Below are 27,375 nucleotides of genomic sequence, written 5' to 3' on the forward strand. Positions count from 1 at the left end.
GCGTTTACAGGGTGGAGGACCATCCTCTTCGTTCTCTGAGTTTTCTAATATCTATTCGTTGAGGATTACCAATGTACTCTAAGGGTATATTGGCTTTTGCTAATAATGTAGCAAAAGGTTTCCAACCGGCAACTGAAATATTTTTCTTACATCTAACAAAATCGGATATCAAATCCACTATATTTGCACCTGGAATTAATTTATTATTAATATTCACATTTCCATTATCGTCCCATTGAATATTAGGATTTTGTTTCAATTTACGTAATAAAGGTCTTGCTTTACGTTTACAAATTTCAGGGAGAGTAGATATTATTTCATCCTCCTCATCCTCCTCTATCAGTAGTAGTAGTTGCTGTTGTAACTGCTGCCGGTTTTTGAATTATATTTAAATATTTTTGTAAGACCTCTATATCTTATCCATTTTTCTTCTGCTTTTAAACTTTTAAAATTTCTTTCATTTCATCATCAAGATTAGATATCGTTTGATAATGATGTAATTTTTCTGGTGAGATTAAAATAAGTTTTTGTGCGTTTTGCATAATTATTTAATTAAACTAGATAGTATACCTCCTAAAATAGGTGCAAGCAATGCAGTAAGAAAACCACCGTTTTTGTATAATTATTCGTTTTTTTCTTTTGTTTTAATGACGGACCTTTTTTCACCAAATATCTCAGTTCCTTTTTATATTTTTTAGCTTATTTATCTCTGTTTTATTTAATGGAATATTTCCCTGTAATACGTTATAGGAACATTCACAAATAGAGCGAATTAAATCAGGATCTGCATTTTGTAAAATTGCCTTACGTGCTTTCGGTTTTGACTTTGCTAAGTTTTAACAAATGTGCATTTTCCTTACTAATCATTTTTTACGGCTATTAAAGCACAAATAGTTGTTAGAATATAAACCATATTGCAATTATTTTTTCAGGCACATAAACATAATTAAAAGAATCTGTTGGAAAGATATTTGTTCGAACTCGCTGCTGATCAGGAGTATTTTGTTTTAAATCAAAAAGTAAATAACCATGTGCAATTCGAGTTGCATCTTGATATGCTTCTTGAATAAATTTTGTATTACCTGGATACAATTGTCGTGCGAGATAATTAATTTGAGCTTGATCTCTAGGATTTTTAAAACAAATATGACAAATTAACGAAATATCCCGCATTCCTTTTTGTTGATGAAAAATATTCTGTTATAAATATTACACTTATATTTCTATGATGGCTACCCTTAGTAAAAATATCTACAATCCGATGGTCACACTCACGCATTACATCATCAATAATGACAAGATGTAGACCCTCGTGTGCTTGAAATTCATTATTTTAGGGTAAACCTTTAAACGTACAGCTTGAAAGTGTATCATACAATGGTTGCCATTCACCATAACACCATACAATATTTTTAAATAACTTACTATAATGGTCAAGAAATGTTTTAACAAAATATGATTTTCCACAGCCTGTAGGACCTGCTACCATACAAGTAAAAGGAATTTTCCATTCCATATTACAGATATTACATTTATTTTAAATAGCGTTTTCAAATATTTTGCTTTCTTTTCTCCTTTACATAAAAAAAAACAGCGTTTGTGGAAGAACAAATTTGATTTAATAGACCTCGTGATGATGATGACAATTTAACTAAGCAACGAAAATTTACAGTGTTGCTAGAATTTAAATAAAATTCACCTTTTGAAATACTTGTGACGACATGCTTCATCTATAAATTCTTGACTTTTTTTTACAATATAGTATGCTTTAAATCAATCAAAGAATTTTCACTTTTTGGCAGACCTAACCATTTCACATAGGCCTTATTATTTTTCTTTCGCAAAACTTTCAATTAGATATGTTTTGGAAATTTCGTTAATTGTAATTCGTGTCCGTAAAATCTTCCTTCAATAGGTTTATTATTTGAGTCTATTAAGTGATAGGTTGGAGGATTAGTGAAGAAAACTTTAGTAATTCGAAAAATTTCTGTACTCCAATTGCGTGTAAAACGTCTATCAAAACCAGGACGCTTAAGTTTACTACTTCTTACATATTCACCTATCTTAAATTTACTTTTTCTTTTTATCACAGAAAACTTTTTACAATAGATGTTTTCAATAGATGTTTTTCATTTTCTTTTTTAATAGCGTCGATAGGTTTCATTTTAATAGTGGAATGAATAGTATTATTATATTTATTTAGTAATTCCGGCAGAATGCCAATCCATTTATAATTTCCCTGCAGTGTAAATTATCTCCACATTAAATTACGTAATGATCTATCAAATCTTTCAATAATACTTGCTTTCACATCACTGTACGTGGAATAATGTTTAATGTTATTTTGGTTCATCGCCTTCTGAAACTCTGAATTATAAAATTCTCGACTCCTGTCAGTTTGTAAAAATTTGGGGCTTTTTTTGCTTTTCTCAGTACTGTTATAAAAGCTTGTGTAATTTCTTTCCCAGTTTTATTTTTCACAGGAATAGCCCAAGCATATTTAGAGAATGCGTCTATCACAGTTAATAATAAATATTTGAAATTTCGATTAATGTTTGCTAGACCTTTCAATTTTCCACTATTCATTTCAACTAAATCAGCTTGCCATAAATCATGAATACCTTTCGTTATAACGGGTATTCGAGGATAGTTTCGTCTTGCACCTTTATGTAATTTTGCAACTATTTGTTCTCGAACTGATTGTGACATTTTTTTGTTTATCAATACTATATATACAAAAACTAAAATATCATATTTACAATATACAAATCTCACATGTTAAATCTTTATTATGATACCCCCAAGGAACAGTATGTATATTACAATTTAAAATTTTTCTCTTGTCATCATACGGATCTAGCGCTAATTTTGTTACCTGATTTGTTGTTAAATTGTGATATTTGCTTTTAATTTCAAATTGTGTTTTATGAATCGTTTCGTTTTGAAATAGACATGATTTATAATCGTCAAACGTAATGTGTTCTTTAACTACATTTTTCTTGATCCCTTTACATTTTTCAATTCTTTATTTTCATCAGTTTTTATTGCATAATTTTTTGCTCGTAAACCAACATATTCAATGATAGGAACTCCACTTAACTCATTTTTCATTTTACCCAAAACGTGTTTATTTTTTGTGTTATATAAAGCATGATTTTCCGCATAATTAGAAGTATCAAAATATTCGTCCATGTCTTTTATATCTTTATAAATATCGTCGGTTTTAATGTAGTAAATGAAAGAGTCAGTATCCATGTAAGTAATACTAATCTTATCTCCATATCGAGATTTCATTATATTGTAATGGAATTCATACATTGCTAATTTTGATAATTCTAAAACTGTAGCTTCTACATAGATCGGTTTATTTAGTTACAGATTTTTTTAACATATGGAATAATGCAAGATAATCTCCTAATTTAACCCGATTTTGAAACTGATCTTGCGCTACTAATTTTTTACACTTTTTTCATTGTTAATTAATTTTATATCAATGCGTTTTCGAACATTCTCCATTGTCTTTCCGTATACAGAATTATTTAATAACTTATAGAAATCTTTTTCAAATTCAATTGTGGCATTTGTACGACGTTGAGTATTTTCTTGTATATAAGATGCAAGCCATTTAGATTGACGAAACCATAATATTTTATGTACTTTTACCAATATTAAACCTTGTTTCAGCTAAAATTGTAATACTCTATAATGCAAGATATAATTCGATTTCGATTTAAGTGTTAATATTAATTTTGAGTATTTACCATTCGGTGGAACTTCATTAGTGGGAGCACACGGAAAATCAGAATGGTATTCGTGTAAATAATTTGGATACCCTAAGTTCACTTCTAGAAAAAAAAACATTCACTATCCGTGGGCCAATTGATAATTTTATTCTTGTCTTGCCAATTGTCAATTTTATCCTCCCACCGAAAACCACCATATGGTAAATAGTCAATCATGTATAGTCCGTACAGATTGTTCATGTCAATATACAGTAAATAAGATTTTTCTTTTTCCGCATCAAAATCATGTACGTAAGGATTATTAGCTTTGGCATACCTTAATGCAGCTTGTGTGATGCCTCCGCGAATCGATAATTCTACAAAAATATACATATTGATATCTGATAAAAGTTCAAGTTCAATTTTTGTTTTATATAACATGACTTGCCATGCCAAACCAGGTGCAGTAAAACAATTAATTGGATCAATACAAACAGCATTTAAACACATCTTTCGAAAATTTTCCATACATCTGCTGTGAGAAGTACATCACATTTTAAATATAGATCATGGTAGTCCCCTAAATTTTGATACTTAAACACACGCCAAATCAGTTTTGCATATTGATAGTCGGTCTCGGAAATTTGTGTTCCATTCAATTTGCTATTAAATGCCTCTCTTTCAGGAAATTCAGTTTCTTTAAATGTATCTAAAATTGTTTTGTAATCGTAATAATAAATTCCCTTAAGGAGAATTAAAGGAACTTATCATCGGAAAAATATTGCTTTGTATATACGAATTGCTCAGGTTTTAATTTTGACAACAAATTTTCGAGACTGTACGGAAGAAATTTAAATAAGTCTACAAAACGTAACTCGATAGGTCTACCATTAAAATTAAAATGTTTGGAGAATGTGATGTATTTCTCAGTGCTTTCAGCAATTACAGATATATTGCCAGGTGTGCATCCTAGTTCTTTCACAAATAAATGTGCATCATAGGCAGATAAATTATGGAAGAATACAGGGATAAAATTACTCTGACGTTTAATTTGCAAATTGCAATTATTGCACACCGTGGCAATATATTCACCAGTTAAATGGTTATGATTAACTTTTCTATTGTTACACATATATTTACTATCGCAAACAGAGCATTCAGTGGATAGATTATACTCCTGTAACTGAGAACTATTTAATGGTACTATTGGTTTTTGTTGATCTAATGTTTATTATTTTTCTTAATTCATTCTCCATAGCAGACATAAACTTATTCGATACATTTTCCCCCCGATAAATAACTAGATCTGATTTCATATATTTGTTACTCCAACATACAATATAACCAAAACTGCATGGTATATGTTCCTGAATTTGTATTGTATTAGGTCAAATTTGTTTATATATAGGTTTTAATAAACTTTCAAAATCTGCAACTATTATCACATCATTCTGTAATAACAATTTCAGATTTCGAAATTTTAAAACATCTTGTTTCGGCATGTTAATTTTGGTTGGAGTGTGTTCTTTAAATAATTTCTCATGTTTATCTAATTTTGATTTGTTATAAAAAGATACTAAACATCGTCTACAAATAAATATTTGATAAGTACCTAATTGATGTCTAACTAAACCATTTAAATTTGTAATTAAACAACAATGAGAGTTTAAATATAATAAATCTATATGGTTACATACATCTGTGTTTTCGCTTATACGTAACGGAAAAATTGTTTCATCATAATTAATGCCATATATATTAATAGAAATTTGTTCCTTAGTAAATACGGAATTATACATGTTCAAATTTGCTTATGTGTTTACTTCAACAGGGAATTTTATATTCGTTTTTTTCAAATAACAGTAATAAAGTAATATTTTGTATGTAATTATTCACACGATGTGGATTATCTTTTACTGGATATAATGCAGCTAGAATGCAGTACATAAAACATCTATTATCGTTATTTTCAATATTTATAACACATTTTGTGGATAAAATCCATTAAGGCAATTTTATATAAGTTTTCTCTTTATGAATTTTCAATAAAGCATTGAGATTTTTTATAAGACAATAATGACTATTGCAATTTTCTTCACAATACAGTAAATCTATACGTTTATCTACAACTGTGTTTTCGCTTATACGTAACGGAAAATTTTCATTATCATAATCAATGCCATATATATTAATAAAAATTTGTTCCTTAGTAAATACAGAATTATACATATGTTCAAATTTGCTTATGTGTGCTACTTCAACAGGGAATTTTATATTCGTTTTTTCAAATAACGGTAATAAAGTATTAATATATTGTATGTAATTATTTACACGATGTGGATGTTCTTTTACTGGATGTAATGCGGCTATAATGCAATACATAAAACATCTATTATCGTTATTTTGAATATTTAAAACACAATTCTATTTAGATAAAAATCCATTGAGGCAATTTTATATAAGATGAAGCTGACAGGGGACCATATTTACTGATTTTAATTTCTAAGTGATGGTTTGGTTCAGAACATAAAGACCACCCTGATTTCTTAATTGCTCTGTTTTCTTGTTCAACTAAAATTTTATTAAATAGTTTTTTAATTATAGAATTCACATCTGTACTCGGTAATATAATTTCGTTACCACTATTTACAAAGAATCTACATGTTTCTAAATCTACTGGTTTTACAAAAGTTGTAGCCAAAGAAAAATTTACTTTAAAAGATGTATTAGTTTGTTCCTGTTTTAATATATCTAAACAGTCTTTTCTTTTATTATATAAAAAACATCCACTATCCTAATTCAAAACAGTATCACATTTTAAAATGATTTTTTTCAAATTATTATTAAATAGAGTATCAGTTGGTGAATTTATAGTATTTGGTTTAACCTTTTTCGTTGCCATTTTTTTAAAAAAATAACGCAATGTTACTATAATATTTCAGAAGTGAGTTTTTATAATAGGATATTATTGTTATAAGATGTCTTACCTAAAAACAAAACCACACTAATAAAACCTTACCAAAAAATCAGAAATTTTCACCTGAAACACCAACAAGGAACTAATTAAAAAAGAACTTCTCGATCAGTCTTTTATACCTATGTGATTGCATTACGTAATATTGCGCAATAGAGATGATATCATCAAGTCACGGTCGGGGATTCCACTTTTTTAAAATCCTATCGTTGAATGACAAGTTATACCGCGAGCGATCAACATATACCTGTGTGATTGCATTACGTAATATTGCGCAATAGAGATGATATCAAGTCACGGTCGGGGATTCCCCTTTTTTAAATCCTATCGTTGAATGACAAGTTATACCGCGAGCGATCAACATATACCTGTGTGATTGCATTACGTAATATTGCGCAATAGAGATGATATCATGAAGTCACTCACGGTCGGGGTTTCCCCCTTTTTTAATCCTATCGTTGAATGACAAGTTATACTATTAAATCCGTATTGTCTGTTAAAGAGAAAACTAGCTCAATGTTTTTAAAATCCGGATGAATGACGTAATGAGAATTATCCACATATGGTGGAAGTTATTATGTAACTGATAACAAAACACGGAAGTTTGCGTTCCTTTGCAATCTTTAAATAATCTCTGCTATGTTCAAATATAGGTTAGAACAAGTTCACTCCTTAAAAGAATCTTTGCTATAGGGTTCGAATGTATTATCTGTTATGTTCAAATAGGGATTGAAAAATGAGAACGAGTACACCCCCGTAGTCTTATGTCTGCTATGTGTTATGTGCTATGTTCAAATAGAGGTTGAAAAATGAGCCATACTCTTACTAGTTCTGCTATGTTACATAGTCTTATGCTAAGGGGTTGAAAACGAATACACCCTTGCTATGTTTCGTAATTAAAATAGGGGTTGGAAAATATATTCATAAAAGGGAACGAGTACACCCCCTAAAAGTGCTCATAAAATTGAACAAATACACCGCTAAAATGGAAGTCGTAAAAGACCGTGGGTTCACGTAAAATAAGGGTTGAAAAATGAGCCATACTCTTTTACTAGTTCTGTTATGTTCGAATAGGAGTTGGAAAATATGCTCATAAAAGAGAACGAGTACTCCCCTAAAATGTGCTCATAGTCTCTGCTAGGGATTGAAAAAAATCATAAAAGAGAACGAATACACCCCTTCTGTGTTTCATATTTTTATCTGTTATCTGATCTTCTATGTGTTACGTAGTCTTATGTATTATCTGCTATGTGTTCGTAAGGGTTGGAATGAATACCCCCTGCTATGTTTCGTAGTCTCTTTGAAAAATAAGTCATACTCTTTTAATACTTCTGTTATGTTCGAATAGGGGTTGGAAAATATGCTCATAAAAGGGAACGGATTCACCCCTAAAATGCTCATAAAAGAGAACGAGTACACCACCTAAAAAGTGCTCATAAAAGGGAACAAATACACCCCTAAAATGGAGGTCGTAAAAGACCGTGGGTTCACGGTGTAAGGTGCTCAATTTCCCAGGGGCTCCTGAGTTGGCCAATACTGTTCCAGATCTATCCATTTTCTACTACTTTGGATAATACGAATAAAATTATCGTATTAGTCAAATACATCGAATGTCAGATTATCGAATAAAAACCTTCGATTGAAGAAAATCCACACTACAAAACTAACTCACACTTTGAGCACATTTTCATTAGACATATAATAGAGCAATTAATGCAATCATTGTTTATGAAATATAAAAAAAATCAAATGTCATTTTTGAGAAAGACGTTCAAAAAGAACACGTCAGGAGTAACCTACCTCTTGTGAATTGTATCGAACAATGAGTTAAGATATACTTTTGATTATTAATGAAATATTTATTTGCGAAATTTGAACAAAATCGCCTGTCGTTCGAGAAAATAGTCTGGGAAAAAACCTTGACCCCCAAAATAAACTATCCGTTGTAATTGTTTTTCATAGAAATGACTTATACTAAAATATAGGGTTATTAAAGAAATACTTATTTATGAATTATCAATAAAATTTTCCGAGTAATTTTTGAGAAAATCGTGAGGGGAAAAATAACTCCCCGAATAAACTATCTCTTGAGGATTCTTTCAGGGTAAGCGAGTTATTCCATATTATTAGGTTTTTAATGAAATATTTATTTCTGAGTACAAACAAAATTGCTTCACTCATTTTTGAGAAAATCGTGGAGGAAAAACACCCCAGAGTAAACTACACCTCGCATATTTTTTTCAGGACAAACGAGTTTTGCCATATTGTTCGATTATTAACGAAATAATTATTTTTGCAATATGAATAAACTCTTTTGGGTCGTTTTTGAGAAAATCGCCCAGACAACACACACCACCAAGAATAAGCTACCCCTCGCATTTTTAAGGACAAACGAGTTATGCCATATTGTTAAGTTATTAATGAAATATTTATTTATAAAATATGAACGAAAACACTTGAGTATTTTGAAAAAATCACAGAAAAACTCACCCCTTAGTATAAATTACCCCTTGTAGATATTTCTCAGATAAATGCCTTCTACCACAAAATAGGGTTGCTAATTAAATATTGATGTATAAAAAAAGAAAGAAAACAAGATCGCTAGAGTCAGTTATGAGAAAATATCTTTTTTCTATTTTCATCGTACAGGAAACTACCCTTGTTTTGGGAGGAGGAGGAAAAAAACTATAGGAAATATTATGAAAATCTTAAACTAAAATTGGGTGCAGATAAGTTCAACGGTATGGCCTCTAGGCGAGTGCACAGAAAAGTGTAGCGAACGGACGGACGAACAGATGGACAAGTATCGAAAAATAGCTTTTTCGGTGTTAGGAGCTATAAGTTAATACGTGTAAATTCGTTGAAATCTCAAATTTGATTTTCTTTTTCGAACACCATACTTTCTTCTCTCATTTGTCACTTCGAAGTAAAAGGAACTCAAAACTACAGATAAGAGACAACTACTTTTACACATAGACATTTATTGATTTAAAACTGTTTTAGTTTGTGTCATTTCACTTCCAATTGAAAGGTTTTACCATGACTTACGGCATACAAATGACGATTTCAGGAAATAAATGCATTCAGAAGTCTAGACTGCATTACACCCATCAGCCTGTTTATACTTCTGCAATTGTTGATAGCTGTAATTTCGTCCAAACGCTATATGAAATAATTCTTGGTTGACGTCATTGTGTTGCTATTTTAGTATTGTTCTCTTCAGACTTGCTTGAAGTTTTGTCTTAACAGTTATACTTTGTTTCTTATTTCATCGTTACACATAAAAATAAAATGTGATGAGAGGATACATTCGAATCTACGAACATTGAGGTGTCATTCTTCCAACACTTTACCAATGGACCAAGCTTTGTCTTCACGTTAATGCACGGTTACAGGGTTTATTACGATTTAAATAAAATGGCTGGCTGTTAGAGTTTCCTGCTCACATATTTCGATAAAAAAATTTCATTCTTCGTAGATACGTAGAGCAATGTTTAGATACACATTTTAGGAGAGTGAATTTTGGTGTATATAATAATTTCATGCCAGATAAAAGCTGGATATGTTTTGACAACATGTTTTATATGTAGTTCTCAATAATAGGCTTGTTGTTCGGGGTGACGTTCCAAGGTTCAGCATTAACTAGCAGTTTTTGCTATTAATATCCCTTCTAACAATATTGGCAATGGACAAAAGTTAGCCCGTGTTGAAGCTTTTTGCTCCTAATTTAGTTATTTTACTTTACTATTTAACGAATATATTGAAAATTGTCGGGAGATCCGGGTTCGATTCCCGGTGGAAGCTCATGTGGTTCGGATTCCACTTAATCAGTAGGTCCACGTCTCATATAGCCTCGCTGCTGAACGGGACGCTAAACTAAAATCAACTCAACTCAAAAAAAAATTGTCAGCAGACACGTATGCAGTAATTTATTTCGGGAGGAGTCCGACTTCAATATTAGGATAAATTATAATAAAATTTTAAAAGATAACCCCCAAAATTAGGCTAAATTTACAGAAAAGTTGGGATTTCAGAGGAGTTCGGACCCCCTGGACCCACTCCTAAGTGCGTCCTTGTTTGTCAGTAACGTTTCCTCATTTTGAAACCCTCAAAAACTTCGAATATATAAAGGAAAACGAGTTGTTTTCGATGAAATATCATTTCAAGGAGACGCGACAGTTTTATTGCACATGGTGGTATCCCACATTCACAAGGGCAAGAATTCCTTCCCTTTCTTTGCCATTGTGCTCTATCGTAAGGTTAGGTTTGTAAAATATTACTCCTACGAACAAGCATGATTGGCAGATAGGAATACTGAACAGATCTCCACAGAAATGCATGCTGAACTTACGTTTATAGCTACCCTTTGGTGATTTGCCCTCAAGGTCAATCCAGTGGTAATTCAGTTCCGTCTCTGTTCTTAAGCCATGTTCGTATTGCTTCGAACAGTTTTGATAATGAAAAGCATGCCTCGTAATATAACAAACTTCTTTCGCGTAAGAAATCGAAACTCAGTTGGTCAGAGCAAGTAGTCTGTACGAATTAGGTTGTTAGTTCGAGTCCAGTATGAGTAAGGGTTTTTATTAGTATTTTTATCTTTTTTATGTGAGGAAAAATCAAATTGTGGCATCGCGATATCATATGTATTTGGTTAGGTAACTCTGTCTTAGCTAAACTTTAAACATCAGTAACCGTCGAAATTATTTCACTAACCGATCACTTACTGAACATTTCAAACACGTGAAACCAGTGGCATAACATGAAGCTTAGCCTCTCCTCCGCAGTTCTTAGTTATTCGTCCGTACTTTCAGGGGCGGACCAAGGGCCGGGCGACTGCCCGGGGCGCCAGAGAAAGAGGGGCGCCAAAACGAGCCTCAAAAAGTAAATTTTATAATGTTTTCTACTGACGTTTTTGGTTATATTCTTGTAAAGTAGTGGCAATTACATGATATTTTTCCATTTCACCATGGAAAGAGATTTCATAGTATTAAGGGGGCTCTATCGAAAAATGGAGAGAGGGCATGTAGAATAAAGTGTGGCGAGGAAGTAAGTATTGTTTGTTTGCTTGAATTTAGCGTTCCACGATTATGCCTTAATGGTCACGGGAGATGTGGACACTAATTATAGTGGAATCCGAACTACTTTTGTCGTTCATCAGTAATCCACCGGGAATTGGACCCGGCACCACAGAAGGCAGGCGTGCTAGCCACTAGACCAAGAGGGGGTGGGACGCAGTTCGTATTGTTTATAGCGGGCCATATTCTTTGTGAAATTTTCCTAGGTAATGAATTTCTATTTGAAAAAATGGGTTTAAAATAAAAACACTATGATAAAATGTAAAATATAGGCTAGTACTAGGGCAGGGCGCCCAAAAGTCACTTTGCCCGTGTGAAAATTTGGCCTGGTCCGCCCCTGCGTACTTTCTGTATATTTTTGACCTTGCGGCTTGTGCGGTCCCTACGCCACAGGGTTGCGGGGGCGCTATTTACGCCTATGCTTCGAACGTAATTCAATAACTGCTTAAGAAATTCTACCATCAGCGTGGAAACGGGAATATATATTTTTCTAATAGTCCCATAGAACTTTCACTCAGAACGCCAGATGCAATTTTTCAGTGTGCTCTGGCTAAGTAGAAGGAAGATCTGATGTTTCCTAAGTAAGTTCCTTTCAGAAAGTTTGCTATTTCTTTAACGGTGATGTAAATAAACATACTCATCGTTATTAGCCCGACACCGAACAATCCTGGACAAATCCCTCTAGAACAATGATCGGCAAAAGTTTATTCGGCCTAATTTTATAAGCGATTCAAGGGTGAAACACTTGTTAACGAAAGCAATGCTGTGTATATACTGCCTTGTTTCTGATAAAATATAAAGTGCTTTGTAATCTTTAGACACTTTTCCTATTCTTTTTTTACCCTTGGTTGTGTAGGGCAGCCTCGAACAAATAAAGAAGAGGTAATATTACAGTGAAGGGGCGCTATAAATATATTAGGTATTTCTTTTGTTATCTAACCGTAACGGCCCAGGGTCGTCTTCGGTAGAATAAAAAATGCTACGTGATATTCCATTCGCGAAGGAGGAAGGGACGCTGTAAATATATTTCTTATTCATTTTGTCTGCCCTGCTTCTCAGAAATTATATACTTTCTGTCGGAGGGTGCTGAAAAGAGAGGGGGAAATAAAACGTCGTGCCCCCTCCTACATTTTAAATTTTGTTACGTGGTTGCTCAAATTATTACTAAAGAAAGCACTAAACTAAGATGTCTAAAGTTACTACATTATGTAAGGGTGGCATATTCAGTAATTATAATAATAATAATAATAAATATGAATGTTTTTGGAGAGCCGAAATTATGTGACACGAATCATTACATGTAGAGCTTTAAGATGAGTGGTCATTGGGGAGGAAAAACCAGGATTTTTCTCTGTCTGACTCTCTAACGTTAAGATTATGTGCTGAAGGTAAGAAGCATCATCATTCTACAATAGGTTGCTTTTACGTAGAATATCAATTACTTGAGTTCTTCCCCTTCGGACAACTTTCCTTATGTAGTAAATTCAAAACAATTTCAATTTAAAACAAATATTTATAGAGAAAATTAAACATTTAATAGGGAAATCTGTTATCAAAATATCCAAACACGTAGTTAGAAGACTATCTAGTGAGAAAGATTGTGAAACTTTATAAAATTCTCCAAGTTAGAATTAACATTTACTGAAACACATTCGTTATGCATCAGTGAACATATAGTGAGCAGTGAGCACAGGGGAAATAATTATGAAACTGTTTGCAAACAAAAATTAGAGACACTAATGCAAATGCGACAACGATATTTTCTCTCTCTCTTTTTTTTTTGGTATCGTCATGAGTTTTACACATATGTTACAATTTGATTCTCTCCCACATAAAAAAATACATAAAATAACCATAGTGATAAAAATGACAACAGCACTTTCATGGGGTTCGAACCCACTACATTCGGCATACAGAGTAGTTGCTTTAACTAACTAAGCTATTTGTTTTCTTACGCGAACTGAACCTGTTCTACAGTAAAGACGATTTTTCATTACGATTGTGCTAACAATTCGTCCTTTTCCATAGGCAATTTCCACTATTTGCTCTATCTATTCGTTAATACTTAACATAGATTCATATATTTGGAGTTCGCTGATAGTGCATATAATAAGACATATTAGAAATATTTCGTTAAAATTTTCGTTTGTAGATCTAATCCATGTTTCTGTCAATGACGTAGATGTCGCTGCTTCGTGTTGAACTGCAGAATTCCCTCGCGTTCTTGAAAATTTCCCACTTTAGCAGAGTTAGTAATTCTCGAGATTTCTGACGATTTAATGTTTTTTTGCTTCTAATTTCTTTATTTTAAGCTAATATCTAACACAAATATTAAAAACGAGTTTATTATTAACCTGTCCTGCTGGGGAAACCTTTTGAAATTTCGAACATATAAAGAAAACGGAGATATTTTCAAAAAAAAATTCAAAATAAAGAGACGCGTCATTTATTTTGCTCATAGTAGTACATGGATGACCTGGCTAATCGATTCAACTCAACTTCCAGTAGAATCCTGTTATTTGTAGACGACTGCAGTCTTTAGGAAAGTAAACAGTACAGAAGACTCTGAGGTATTTAAAATCGACATAGATAATTTTTCCTCTTCGTGTAACGCATGGCTCCTAAAAGTAAATCCCGATAAGCGTAGATCCATAAGGTTTTCTGTAAACAAAAATATTATACACACTATATACAACATAAATACTCTCGCCCATCACGAGAGTTAATTGTCAATAGAATTGACACAAAACTAACTTTTACAGAAATATAAAGAAAATAACTAAGTAATCGATGTGATTCTAGGACTTCTGTACGGATTAACAGAAATTCTGATCTTCCTCAGCAACGTTCTACAAGGCAACATTTTCTCTAAAATGGAATATTCTTCACCACACGGACAGCTCCTACAAACCTACCCCGGCTTAACTCAGTTTTAAACTTCTTCCTTGCAATAGTACAGGGTGCGGCAGCGTTCATAGTAGGATACTAAAAACACACCATCAGGCAATAACTGTAAATTATTTATTACCTCTTATGTCAATTAATAGTTAAAGGTATGCCATTTACTAATGTGTAAGTCATTGTCCATTGCGTGGATTACTTTTTGAATATGACTCCTGTCAAATGATGCCCCCTCTGCACAACACATTCATCTAGGCGGCGTTAGAAGCTTTCCATAACTCGGCGTAACGTATTCCCTGCGACATTGCCGACGGCAGCTCTGATGCGATCCTTCAACTCAGGAATAGTGGCACAACGTGTTCGGAGAACTTCTTGCTTCAGGTAGCCCCAAAGGAAAAAGTCTGCATATGAAAGATCAGGTGAGCGAGGCGGCCAGGGAATGTTACCAAAACGGGAAATTACTCTACCTGGAAATGTCTGTCGCAAGAAATCCATGCAAATTCTGGCTGTATGCGAGGTCGCTCCGTCTTTTTGAAACCATAATTGTTCCATATCCACATCGACCATACCTAATTGGGGAAGAACGAAGTCTTGCAGCATCTTTAGGTAACGTTCCCTGGTGACAGTTACAGCCACACCGCTGTCATTTTCAAAGAAGTAAGGGCCAATAATCCCAAAGGAAGCAACTTCATACCACACTGTGACACGAGAACTGTACAAGGCCTTGGGAGGCGCGGTGGCTCAGTGGTAGAGCGTTCACCTCCAGTGCTTGGGGTCCCTGGTTCGATCCCAGCTCGCGCCGTGTGGACTTTGTGGTGGATAAACACCGTGCTCGTGGATTTTCTCGGGGTTCTCCCGTTTCCTCCCACTGTATTCATTTTACCATCTTCACTCATTTCTTATTATCACCGTCTCCTTTAGCCTAACCGGCATAACCGTGAGACGTTAAACTTAAAGATTTCATTTCATTTCATTTTGTACAAGGGCTTGATGTGCAGTTCATGCGGGTTTTCATCACTCCAATAACGCATATTGTGTTTATTCACTGAACCACATAACTCGAAATGAGCTTCATCTGACATCAGGATGATGTACAACATTTCTGGATTTTGGCGAAGGAGATCACGCATGGTTAAGCAGAATGTTTCTCGTGAAACCCAATCGCGAGGCCTAATTTCCTGAACAATGTGCAGCTTATATGGGTGAAAATGGAGATCTTCGTGCAATATTCTCCTGAACGAGCAATTGGACATATGCACAGTTTGCAAAGGACGACGAGATGCACTTTGCAAATGCACTTTTTGGGCTACGCAATATTGCAGCACGAACATTTTCCACGGCTTCTGGTGTCCGCACAGTTCTTTCACTTCTTCCCGGTTTGCCATTGCAAACAGAACCTGTTTTTCGAAATGCACGTACCTACTTCACAATGGTCTGTCCATCTGGAACTTTCCCATGACGTCCCAAGCTGAAATGTTGCCGAAATAGACGCTGGGTAGCAATAACAAAGTCGTTATTCTTGAAATAACTTTCAACAGCAAAGGCATGATGCTGTGCACTCCACCGCTCCATATCACTGTCACACTCGAAATGGCAGCTCATTAGTACACGAATGCGGCACGAGCTGGCGCGCATTCATGCAGTACGTCATTGTACTACACAAATCAATTTACGCTATAAACGCTGCCGCACCCTGTACTTTTCGGAATGCCTCGTAGACGTGCGATGACAAAACACAAACTGTTACGAATACTAAATATTCAACTACCTAACACACGTCATAAAATCAGTGACCTCAAATTGATACATTGTCAACTCAGGTCTGGAACACTACTTTCAGAATTGTGTTTCCGAATTCCATTCAATCACACAACACACATCTTTTCACATAGTACGACCTAGACTTTCAATAGTTCAACGTTCTCTGTTCCACAGGCTTCCTAAGTTGTACAACGAAATATCACATACATCTGTACATCTACTTAATCCTCAGGCTGCACATAATTGTACTACGACGTCATTTTAGTGGATAAACTTTAGTTAGTTATTCCATCAGGCCTTGTTTCCATATTGTCAAACTAAACACAGTGAAGGAGTGGAAGTCTGATAAAGACAGTTATTGCGTTGAAACTATGTGATTGTATATATATATATATATATATATATAGTTTTTAGTGTGACTTTAGTTAGCTATTGGCAACCTTTCTTGTTATTACTTAGATGTTATTATTATTGCGTTATGTTGTCTTCTCTTAAATTTGTTAGCCAGTGTATACTGGCGTTCAGTTGTGTTTGGAGTCTTGTTTGTAAGTAAAAGTAAATAAATAAACAGTACTAGCTGAGATGTCCACTGTTCGTGCGGGGAGAATATGTTTGTGAAAAATATTTGAACCTTCTCCCCTCCCCCTTATGATATACATGTCAATAAAAGTGTAATGATAAAGACCCTTAAGATAAGCTTTTTAATCAAAGTGACACGATAAACAAACAAACAAACAAACAAAAAAAACCTTGAGATAGATAAAACTCACGGCTGTGCTGTGTTCTAAAACTCATTTCAAACTGTTAGCCGTTTTCAGCGCTTTCGGTTATTAAAGTTTTCTCTTCTACCCCTTCTCTAATAAATATACTATATTTATTGGAATGAATGCAGTATAAACATTCTGTGTATGTGTGGCGTTATATATAAAATTCAAAGACAGACCTTTCAGTTCCTACACCCACCATATTGAGATGGTCTCCACCCATTGGGATACAGTTTTAATAAAGTGAATTAGAGTGAATTAATAAATTAAAGCGAATTAAAGTGAATTAGATATTCATAAATTCCCAATACACAAAATTTCGTGGCTTCGTGCAACATTCCAGAAGAAAGATTAGCAGTAATTAACTTACTTCCTATTCTCATTCATGGAGTTGTGTTTACCGTGAACGAAAACGGGAAATAAGTGAATTATTGCTAATCTTTCTTCTGAAATGTGGTACAAAGCCACGAAATTTAGAAAATTAATAAAGATGAATGCTATTTGTATTTTGTGTATAAAATATAGGCTGTATACAACATTTCGTGTGTGTACGCACAACAATTAGGCCTAAAATCCTCTTCGTTTGTGTCAGTCAGGAGGGGGAGGGGCTTTTCAAAATTGGTACAGGAAATTTCCCATTCGAATTACGTTTGTCAAAGGGTTTCCTTACAGCAAATACTGTTTCTTTATGACTTGCAGTTCAGAGCAATATTCCTGCATCTTCGTGTATCAGCCATATATTGAATTATCGTCCTTCCTCCAATCCTTCGAGGAGAAATTTTCATCACATTCTCTTTCATTCGTGGATGTACCAAGTTTCGTGTATTTACAACAGCGGTTAAAAAATGCAGTTTCTTTGTCATCCACTATATTTGTATTCGCCGCAGCAAGAGACCCCTATACACAAAATATTCTTCCTTTATGTTCGGTGATTGAAAATCTATATGTAGTAATAATACTACTAATAAAACAATTGTAAATGAAATATTAAATTTTCAAACACTTTTTTAAAAGCCTTTTTCACTGTTGCAACATTCTACGCTATTGGTCAGTTGCGTGGAGTGAAAAAAAAATGACTATAGGTAGCTTACAACTATTAAGAGATTTCAGTGAAGTTACTGGCAAAGGTTTTATTGAAATCGGTTTAGTATATTTTAGAATGTTTACGTATGGTCACACGTACATAACACATGCCTTATTCATTTTAGTATGTTAGTATTGATAAAATTATGAACAAGTGACCTTTGGTTGATTTAAATAGTGTAATATAAGGTATCAGAAATGTAATACGATTTTTTTCTTTTCCAGATGGCAGAAGACGAAGAAGAATTGACGGTGACTCCAAGAGACTATCAAGTAAGTGTAAATATTACTAATAAGAAAAATAGCGGTGAAGTTTTTTCTGCTTCTAACTTCAGTAGCCAGTAACAAGCAACCAGTGGATTGCCTTGTTATGCGATAAGGCGCTATGGAAAGTTTTTTTTTTTTGTTTGTTTTTACGGCGATAAACCTTTGGGTTTGACACAGACTTAGTTTATGTAGAGCAACAGTGATCGCCCACGTTGAAACCTCATAAAGAACTGAAAATAAAATTAATAAAAATTTAAAAAGCTGAGTACTTCATTATTTTTAAGGATTAAGCTTTGAGAAGAAAAGTCACTCCTACCTCCAGAAGTTGTAACTAAGGGTCAGATCCTAAATTTTAAATAGCAATGCAAATCAAATATCAATTTTAAAAAGGGCCGCGGTGGCTCAGTGATAGAGCGTTCACCTTTGGTGCTTGGTGTCCCGGGTTCGATCCCAGTCCCCGCTAAGTGAACTTTATGGTGCACAAACACCGTGTGCGTGGGTTTCCTCAGAGTTCTCCCGTTTCCTCCCACTTTCTTCATTCCACCATTTCATTCATTACTCCTCATCACCCTCCTTTAGCCTAACCGGCATAAACATGGGACGTAAAACTCAAAAGATTTCATTTCATTTTTTCAATTTTAAAAGTCATGATAAAAATAACATTCAGCACTACTTTTCGGTCACTAGGCGACATCTATCCAAAATGGTGGACGGCAGGGGCGTAAATAGACCCCGCAGACCACGCATTGAAGGAGGGCCCCAAGCCATCATGGGTCTCCAAATCATGAAATCGAATATAGAGAAGGGCACCCACCCCCACGTTATCTGCGGGATGATCCCCAAGATTTTAGTTATACCACTGGTGCACGGTGTCTATTTCCACCCATTTCCAATCCAGAAATGTATTATTTTGAGGGACATGCTTTATGAAGAAAGTAATTATATTAAAAATAAATAAAAATGAAATTAGAGGTCAACTCAAAATTGGTAAATGGCGATAGTTTTCATGTGGCATTTAGGCAGATTTATTTTAATGTACCTTTTCAACATCGAGGCTATGAGAAATATTGACGTACACTCATGTCCAAAATTTTTGTCACGTATCTTTAGAAATTACATAGAAATAACTGTCTTTGTTACGAGAGAAAATTTAATGTGTTTTCGTGGAAATAGAAGAAGACACATATTCGAAAAAGATACAAAAAATAAGAAATAAATGAGAAATATCCTAAACGTTTATCGCCAAATTGTACGTTCCTTTTTCTTAAACGTGGCAGACACGCAGCTAAATTTACAAAGAAAGAGGGAATTTTATGCTTTAATAAAGCGTTTTTCACAGTCCTTTGCACCCGTCAAAAACAAACCGCGCAACGTGATGTATCACTGCGCGCACGACTATTTGCTGATTGGTGAAGAGGAAATTGTTTCGTCTGTTTCCCGCAATATTTCTGCTACTGCGATGTGCATTACTCGTTTCACTCTCACACCATAGCCGTGATATAGTGCAAAATACCCAATACTACATGATCACCCCTCCTTTAAGAGCAACTGAACATTGTTATTTTTCTCCAAATTGTAACTACAGATAAAACTACAATGAATTACGTCAAATTATCAACTGAACGATAAAGAGATGGCGCTTGTATATAACAGCAAGCATATTTATCATTATGGGAGATTATTTCTTTTTCATCTATTACCTAAATCATTATGCATATCCATGAAAAACAGATGGTACTTCTTCCCCTTAAGTTCAATTTATTGATGTGCTTTCTTACATTGTATAGCATGCGAATGTACAAATAGAAACTTCAGTACTACAAAGTAAGTAAATAAATATTCTATGAGAACATGAAAATTAGCTACTATAGGTCTTAATTTTCTTCAAATGAATTGACAACGCTGATATCGATGGACAAAATATTTGCTTTTCTTCTGCACTTACGGGTTTGCCTTGTTTATGTTTAACAGAATAGCTCGGAGCAGCAGGTAACCTGCTGACTTCTTTCGGCGACATCTTTAAATTGTGGCGCGCACTTCATGTGTTTTGTCATTTGTTGTAACAGTTTTCTCTTACAAATTCGATTTTGATTCAAGATTTCGATCCCATATAGATACATACTTTGAGTCGAATCCTAAATGTTCTTACTGTATCTTAACAATACATTAATTACCATAATACATTGCATTTGTTGTGTACTATTTGCTCATAAACTGTTATTAGTCTCATTTTCAATGTTGCTAACTAATAGTTATTTTTCAGTTTTTTACAAAGAATGGTTGGCAAACAGTTGTGTCATTTCATGAAAATGGGCTAGAAAAATGAAAAAGAGAAATCAAGTGTACTCGCTGTTCTTATTGAAGATAATAAATTCCTTATAGTATTTCAGATGATTGTTTGACCTTTCATTAGAGATGAAGAAATAGTCAATTTAAAAAAAAAAAAAGAGAGAGAGAGAGAGATAGAGATAGAGAGAAGTTAAAGAGGATAAAACCTGTTCTAGTGATTCATTACTAAGTAATATGAGGCTAATTGTTTGAATCACCTTTTCAAAATGCGATCAGAATAAGTGACCATTTAAAAGATGCAAAAACCGAATATTCGGTGCCAGAAATGAAATAATGTACAAAGAAATCATCAACATTTAAGAATTTTATAATATTGGATAGGAATGTTCATAACTTTTGGGTCTTATTTTTTTCTTGCTGCAGTGAAATTAAGACGAGGTACTATATGCATGGTAAATAATGTGTCTTTATTCCTATGTAGAATCTAAAAAGTTTCTTGGAATTTGAATAAGATGTCGATAGAGTCTTCATACTCTCATGACTGATATTAGTTTTCAAATGAAAGGATAAGTCACGAGGATTCAAAATATATTTTATTTTATAGGTATTTTATTACATACAACAAAGGAAATAAAAAAATAAATTTTCTATTCAATAAATAAGTAAACTCAGTAATTTTCAAGTTCTTGCAGAATTAACAATTGCTTGTTCCAAACACTCGCTCGCCTGTAATGGAAACCAGGGTTGGCAAAAACCATGGTTTTTATTAAAAAAAACCAAATAAACCGTTTTTTTTTGGTTTAAACCAGGTTTTTATGGTTTAAATAATTTGCTCTATATATTCATATCATATATGGACAGAAATAAGTTTGTTTCGCCTTGATGTTATTATGCGACAACCGAGTTATGCTGGAAGTGGTCACATAAGCTTAAAGCGGAATAAAAACCGCTTCTCGAGTTACATCCGAGAGAAACTGTTCTCCATTTGAACTCGGAACCAGGACTAATTGGCCACAAATGCGATACGTCTGCCGACTCACTCACGAAGGAATCCTGATAAAAATCGTTGTACTGATCTTTACATGCTTCTTAATATAACTGTCAAGAGTCATTTCAGAAGGACAAAAAGATAAACAGTTGCACAAGTGAAACCATTACACAGAATTACATATGAACAATTTCAAAGTACTACGGAGTACAGAAGAACTAATTTAGTTCAAGTTAGTTAACAACGACTTTTATCGGTCCAAATTATAGAAATACACCGACTTAATCTGCATATCAATAAGAAAGTGAATAAAGATACGAATTATTTGAGTCCACTTTGGCTCAGACTCATTTATACATAAATAGATACCAAAGATACTTATTTCACTAAAGGCCTCTCGTGAGGTCTGTATGACCCTTCCCCCCCCCACACACACACAAAAAGTACGGCATTTTCGATGTATTTTATCAATAGTAAACATTGAAACGAAACAATATTTAGAATTTTTCTTCGATTGTAATTACGTAACAATAATAACTACAAAAAATCACAAAATAAACATTTATAAACTTATAAAAAAAAAGTTGCTTTTGTAGTATAATCTTTTTGAGTAATGAATGGAGAATTTAGGTCTGAATATAATACGAATAATATACGGGAGTGAAACGTGATAACCCACAAATGTGTGTTCATCAAGATTTTACAAATACTTACACTTTTACGAACTTTTTTTGTTTTTTGGTTTAAACCAGTTGGTTTTTTTGAAAAAACCAGCTGGTTTAAACCTTGGTTTAAACCATGGTTTAAACCACCTTGGTTTAAACCAGCCAACCTTGATGGAAACGTACAAGGAGCTCAATTTTGAAACGAAATTAAATGAAATATTTTGAGTTTTACGTCCCACGATTATGCAGGCTAGGCTAAAGGAGACTGTGATTATGAAAACATGAACGAAATGGTGGAATGAAGAAAGTGGGAGGAAACTGAAGAACCCAGAGGAAACCCACGCACACGGTGTTTGTCCAACACAAGGTTCACTTGGTGCGAGCTGGGATCGAACCAGGAACCCCAGTGCCAGAGGTGAACGCTCTACTACCGAGTCACCGCGGCCCCCCAAGAGCTCAATTTTGAATAGAAGTCGTGAGTACAACTGCACATGTTTATAGATCTGATAATTAACTCCTTTGTGGCTATATGATCCGCGTACTCGTCATCGGGCGGGAGACCCGCGTTCGATTTCCGGAATAAATTTATGTAGTTCGGATCGCTTGTTCACCTGTAGGTCCAAATCTCATAGAACCTTGTTGTTGTAGGGGACGATAAACTTTAATCCATCCATCCAACCATAGTAGAGCCACTAAGTCATTATGTAATAGTGGCTCTGAATCCTAACATTTTAGGTAGATTCTCAGCTAGAGAAAACGTTAGGAGTGGGAATAGTAAGTTTTAGTTGAAATTTACACTGGTAGAAGAAATTCAATGTTCTGCCCTTCTTCTTCCTGGTGCGTGTCTGCGTGTACATAGTAGCTCAAAGATTCAGGAGAGCAGTGCGTACGCCACTGCAAACGAGAGAATATGGTTTCGGATTCTCCTATTTCTTCATTTTTATGCCATTCCATTTTTAATATCATGCTCATGCCATTTCATTTTTAATCTAATTGTTCCCCCCCCCCCCTTCAGTTTGTTTATTCATTTCTTTGCACAAAATTACATAAACATTTTTTGTTTAATTAGTTGGCAACATTTCTGCACTGCAATCTGCATTGTTTACAAGGAGTGCAAAGCTTCGTGAAAATCAGAGTAGAAATACAATATAAATATCTCATAATATTAGTTATTATACATATGGCACAGTTATAGTATCCATAGGAATTAATCATTTTACACAAGCAAAGGATTAAATAGAAATAAGCCACAAAATATGCAAAGTGATCAGTAGAGCCCGGAGGCATGTATTTTGGGTAAAATAGGCAGGCAAAATGGCATTTAAAATTTGACAAATAGGCACTAAAAGGCAAAAACAAAAGTTGTTACTTTCTAATACTCAAACATTACATGATATTTTTCTTGCCATATGAATATGTGTACAAAATGTGACTTACAGTGTATGCTGGTTGCACATGACTACAAGATGTTTCTTTAAATTATCAACAGTCATACTTAATCGCCTGTTAGAAAGAACGGTTTTTACAATAGAAAATGATCTTTCCACTTCAACTGAAGTAACTGGGGCGTACATAAATGAAGCTATTGTAGATGAACTCATTTCAAGATCAACACACTTTTCACCGTTAAGAACATCACGAATTTTCAACATTTTTGAAAGTCCTCGTTAGCTGCCATAACTCGTTTGTACTTTTCATAAACAGCCAGTCCCTTTTCCCCCGGCACTTTTCCTAGCTGGTCAACTGTTTCCTGAAAGATCTGTAAGGATGTTGGAAGGGTTTCGCCTCTTTTCTCTAGTTTCATAATAGTATCTGGCAGCTTGCCATAATGCACTGAAATGAATGCAAAATCACTGCTGAGATTTGAACAACCCAAAAGTTTTTTCACCTCGCATCCTCTTCTGATAATTCTTCCATCACATCACGGATTGTTTCCAGGTTGTTTGCATAGTACACTGCAGCTGAAATGTAGGACCCCACCTCGTGATAATCGGCTGTGGAGGAAGAGCAAGCTTGGGCGCTACTTCCTTAAAAATCCGACATCGCGAAGGAGATTTCAGAAATATTTTTTTGGTGTTTGAAATTAGCTTGACTACTTTAGGGTACAACATTCTTATCTCTTCAGCGATTCTATGTATGCCGTGAACTAAACATGTGATATGAATCATGTTGGGGAAAAGCACTTTCAATGCCCGCGCAGCTTTCTTCATGTACGGAGCAGCATCTGTAATAAAAAGGAGGACATCATTGTGTTGTGTTCCTTCTGGCCAGATCAGAACAAGCAAATTTGTGAATAACTGAGCTATTGATGAGCCATTAGCCTTTTCGAGCTTTTCTGCAGTCAGAAGAAATGACAAGGATGAGGATGTTTCCATGGGTCCAATGATTTATGTATTTATTTATTTGCCTGTTTTGCATACAAATGAGAGTATTCTCGAATACGCATACAGTTGTCAAAATTACAAAATAATTACATATATGCTATAAAAAAAACTTACAGATAGAGTAATACATATGTAACTATGACTTTTATGGGCTTACACATTCATAATATAATTAACAAAAAAAAAATACATTGTCTTCAAAAAAAAACTAATTTACCGAGTAGTAACATTTATCTACTAAGAACTCGTGAAGATCAGATTTAAACATAGAATAAGATTTGTTTTGCTTTAGAAAATCAGGTAACTTATTGAAAATTTTTATACAGTTAATATATACGTTTTTTTGAAAAAACGAGAAATTTTGGGGGATAACATGCAAATTATTAACGAATCGCGTATTGTATCTATGGACGTTACTGTTTTCAATAAATAAGTGTTTGTTACTTACGGTAAACAAGATAATTTTATATAGATACACACAAGGTAATGATGATATTTTTTGTCCTCGAAAGATGGGCTTGCAAGAAGACTTTGGTGACAATCCAAACACAACCCTTAGTGCTTTCTTTTGTAAGCGAATCGTGCTAATACTTTCAGTAGAATAACCCCAAAAAATAATACCGTAAATTATTAAAGACTGGAATTTTGCATAGTACACCGAAACTAAAGCCTCTGTTGTGACATTGCCTCTTAGTCTACGGAGGCCGAAACAAATACTACTTAATTTTTTGTTGAGTTGAGAAATATGCTCATTCCAAGTCAGTTTCGAACTAATGGCGACACCAAGAAATTTAGTTTAAATAGAAAAGTCGACTTTTTTGTTATTTACTATTACGTAAGGAATAAATTTATTTTGAAGTGGATAATAAAAATTCAGCAAGGAAGTTTCATCATTGTTTAAAACTAATTTATTGCTACTTAACCAGTTACTTAATCGTGAAAACGCAGTGTTTAGATTATATTCAATATCATGTCGTAAGTTACCTGTAATAATAACATTGGTGTCATCAGCAAATAAAACACATTTATTAGGCAATGTTTCATGTGTCAAATCATTGATGTAAATAAGAAAGAGGAATGGACCAAGCACTGATCCTTGAGGTACACCAGTTAGTATTGTACCTTTATAACTATTAAACTTATGCATTTTGCCTTATTTTCGTTAGTAATTTGAACTATCTGATACCTATCCTTCAAGTAAGACTCGATCCATTTATTGGCAGTTCCTCTTATACCATAAAAGCGTAATTTTTTAAGTAAGAGATCATGATTTATAGTGTCAAATGCTTTAATAAGATCAACAAAGGGTCCAATTGCCCATTTTTTATTATTTATTGCATGCATAACAGTACTAAGAAAATCGAAAATTGCAGAATCAGTAGATTTACGAGTTAAAAACCCATGTTGTGATAATGATAGTAGATTATTGGAATGTAAGTAATTCCTTCCTTATCCTATTTGACATTACCGTCTCAAAAATTTTTAAAAATACAGACAAAACTGAGATATGGCGATAATTCTTAATATTGTAACGACTGCCTTTTTTGAACAAGGGAATCACTTTAGTCGCTTTTAAGCGTTGTGGGAATATGCCTGATTGAAGGGAAAAATTTATTACATGAGTTGAGTTGTTGAGTTGATTTTAGTTTAGCGTCCCTTTCAGCAGCGAAGCTATATGAGACGTGGACCTACTGATTAACGTGGAATCCGAACCACATGAGCTCCCGCCGGGAATCGAACCCGGGTCTCCCACGCCAAAGGCGCGTACGCTAACCGCTTAGCCACGAGGGAGCTCAATTTATTACATGAGTCAGGAGGGGAGCAATTATCGAAGCAGATTGTTTTATAATAGTGAACGGTACTTCATCAAGACCTGCAGAACTGCTATTTCTCATCTTTCTTATAATTGCTAATATTTCATCAATAGTTACTGGGGTAACAAAAATACATTTTGGATAAGAAGGCATATTTGAAGAACCACTTGTACCAGCTTGGTGGGATAGAGCACCAAGAGCTACCTGAGGAGAAGTTATAAAATGATTATTAAATTTATTTGCAATTTCAGCAGGGTTTGCAATTATTTTGTCAAAAATGGCATGATTCAGATTAGCAATATCACCCTTCTTTATATGTATCGACTGCTGAATAATATTCCATATAGTTTTAATTTTATTTCTAGAATTATTAATCATTTTCGAATTACGCATTAGCTTTGCTGTCTTTATAACTTTCTTATATGTTTGCTTATACTTTTTAACGTAATTTCTGAATACATCAGAAACATTTGTATCATTAAGCAGTTTAGCATACTTAATTAAATTTCGTTTGAACTTACGAATGCCAGTTGTAATCCAACTTTTCTTAATTTTATTACATTTACTAATTGCCATGAGAGGAAAAGCTACATTAAAACAGTGCAAGTATGCATCTAAGAATGATGACGTTGGCTAGGTATCTTCCTGTAGCATCTGTCGTCTCATCTATCGAAATCCAAATCTTTTT

The 27,375-nt window shown here is 34.0% G+C and overlaps 1 protein-coding gene across 6 annotated transcripts in view; it reads left to right on the plus strand.

The window, feature by feature from the left end:
• LOC145686102 (endoribonuclease Dicer-like) overlaps window positions 1-27,375 on the plus strand; it is a 323,942-nt gene that overhangs the window by 74,593 nt on the left and 221,974 nt on the right. For all 6 annotated transcript variants that reach the window (XM_081759049.1, XM_081759045.1, XM_081759050.1 and 3 more), the window contains exon 2: window positions 18,506-18,553. In XM_081759049.1, the coding sequence (XP_081615175.1) occupies window positions 18,506-18,553 (48 nt within the window). The remainder of the gene's footprint in view (window positions 1-18,505; window positions 18,554-27,375) is intronic.

Source organism: Thermobia domestica, chromosome 5 (genome assembly GCF_964235325.1).
Source record: "Thermobia domestica chromosome 5, izTheDome1.hap1.1, whole genome shotgun sequence".
Lineage (NCBI taxonomy): Eukaryota > Metazoa > Arthropoda > Insecta > Zygentoma > Lepismatidae > Thermobia > Thermobia domestica.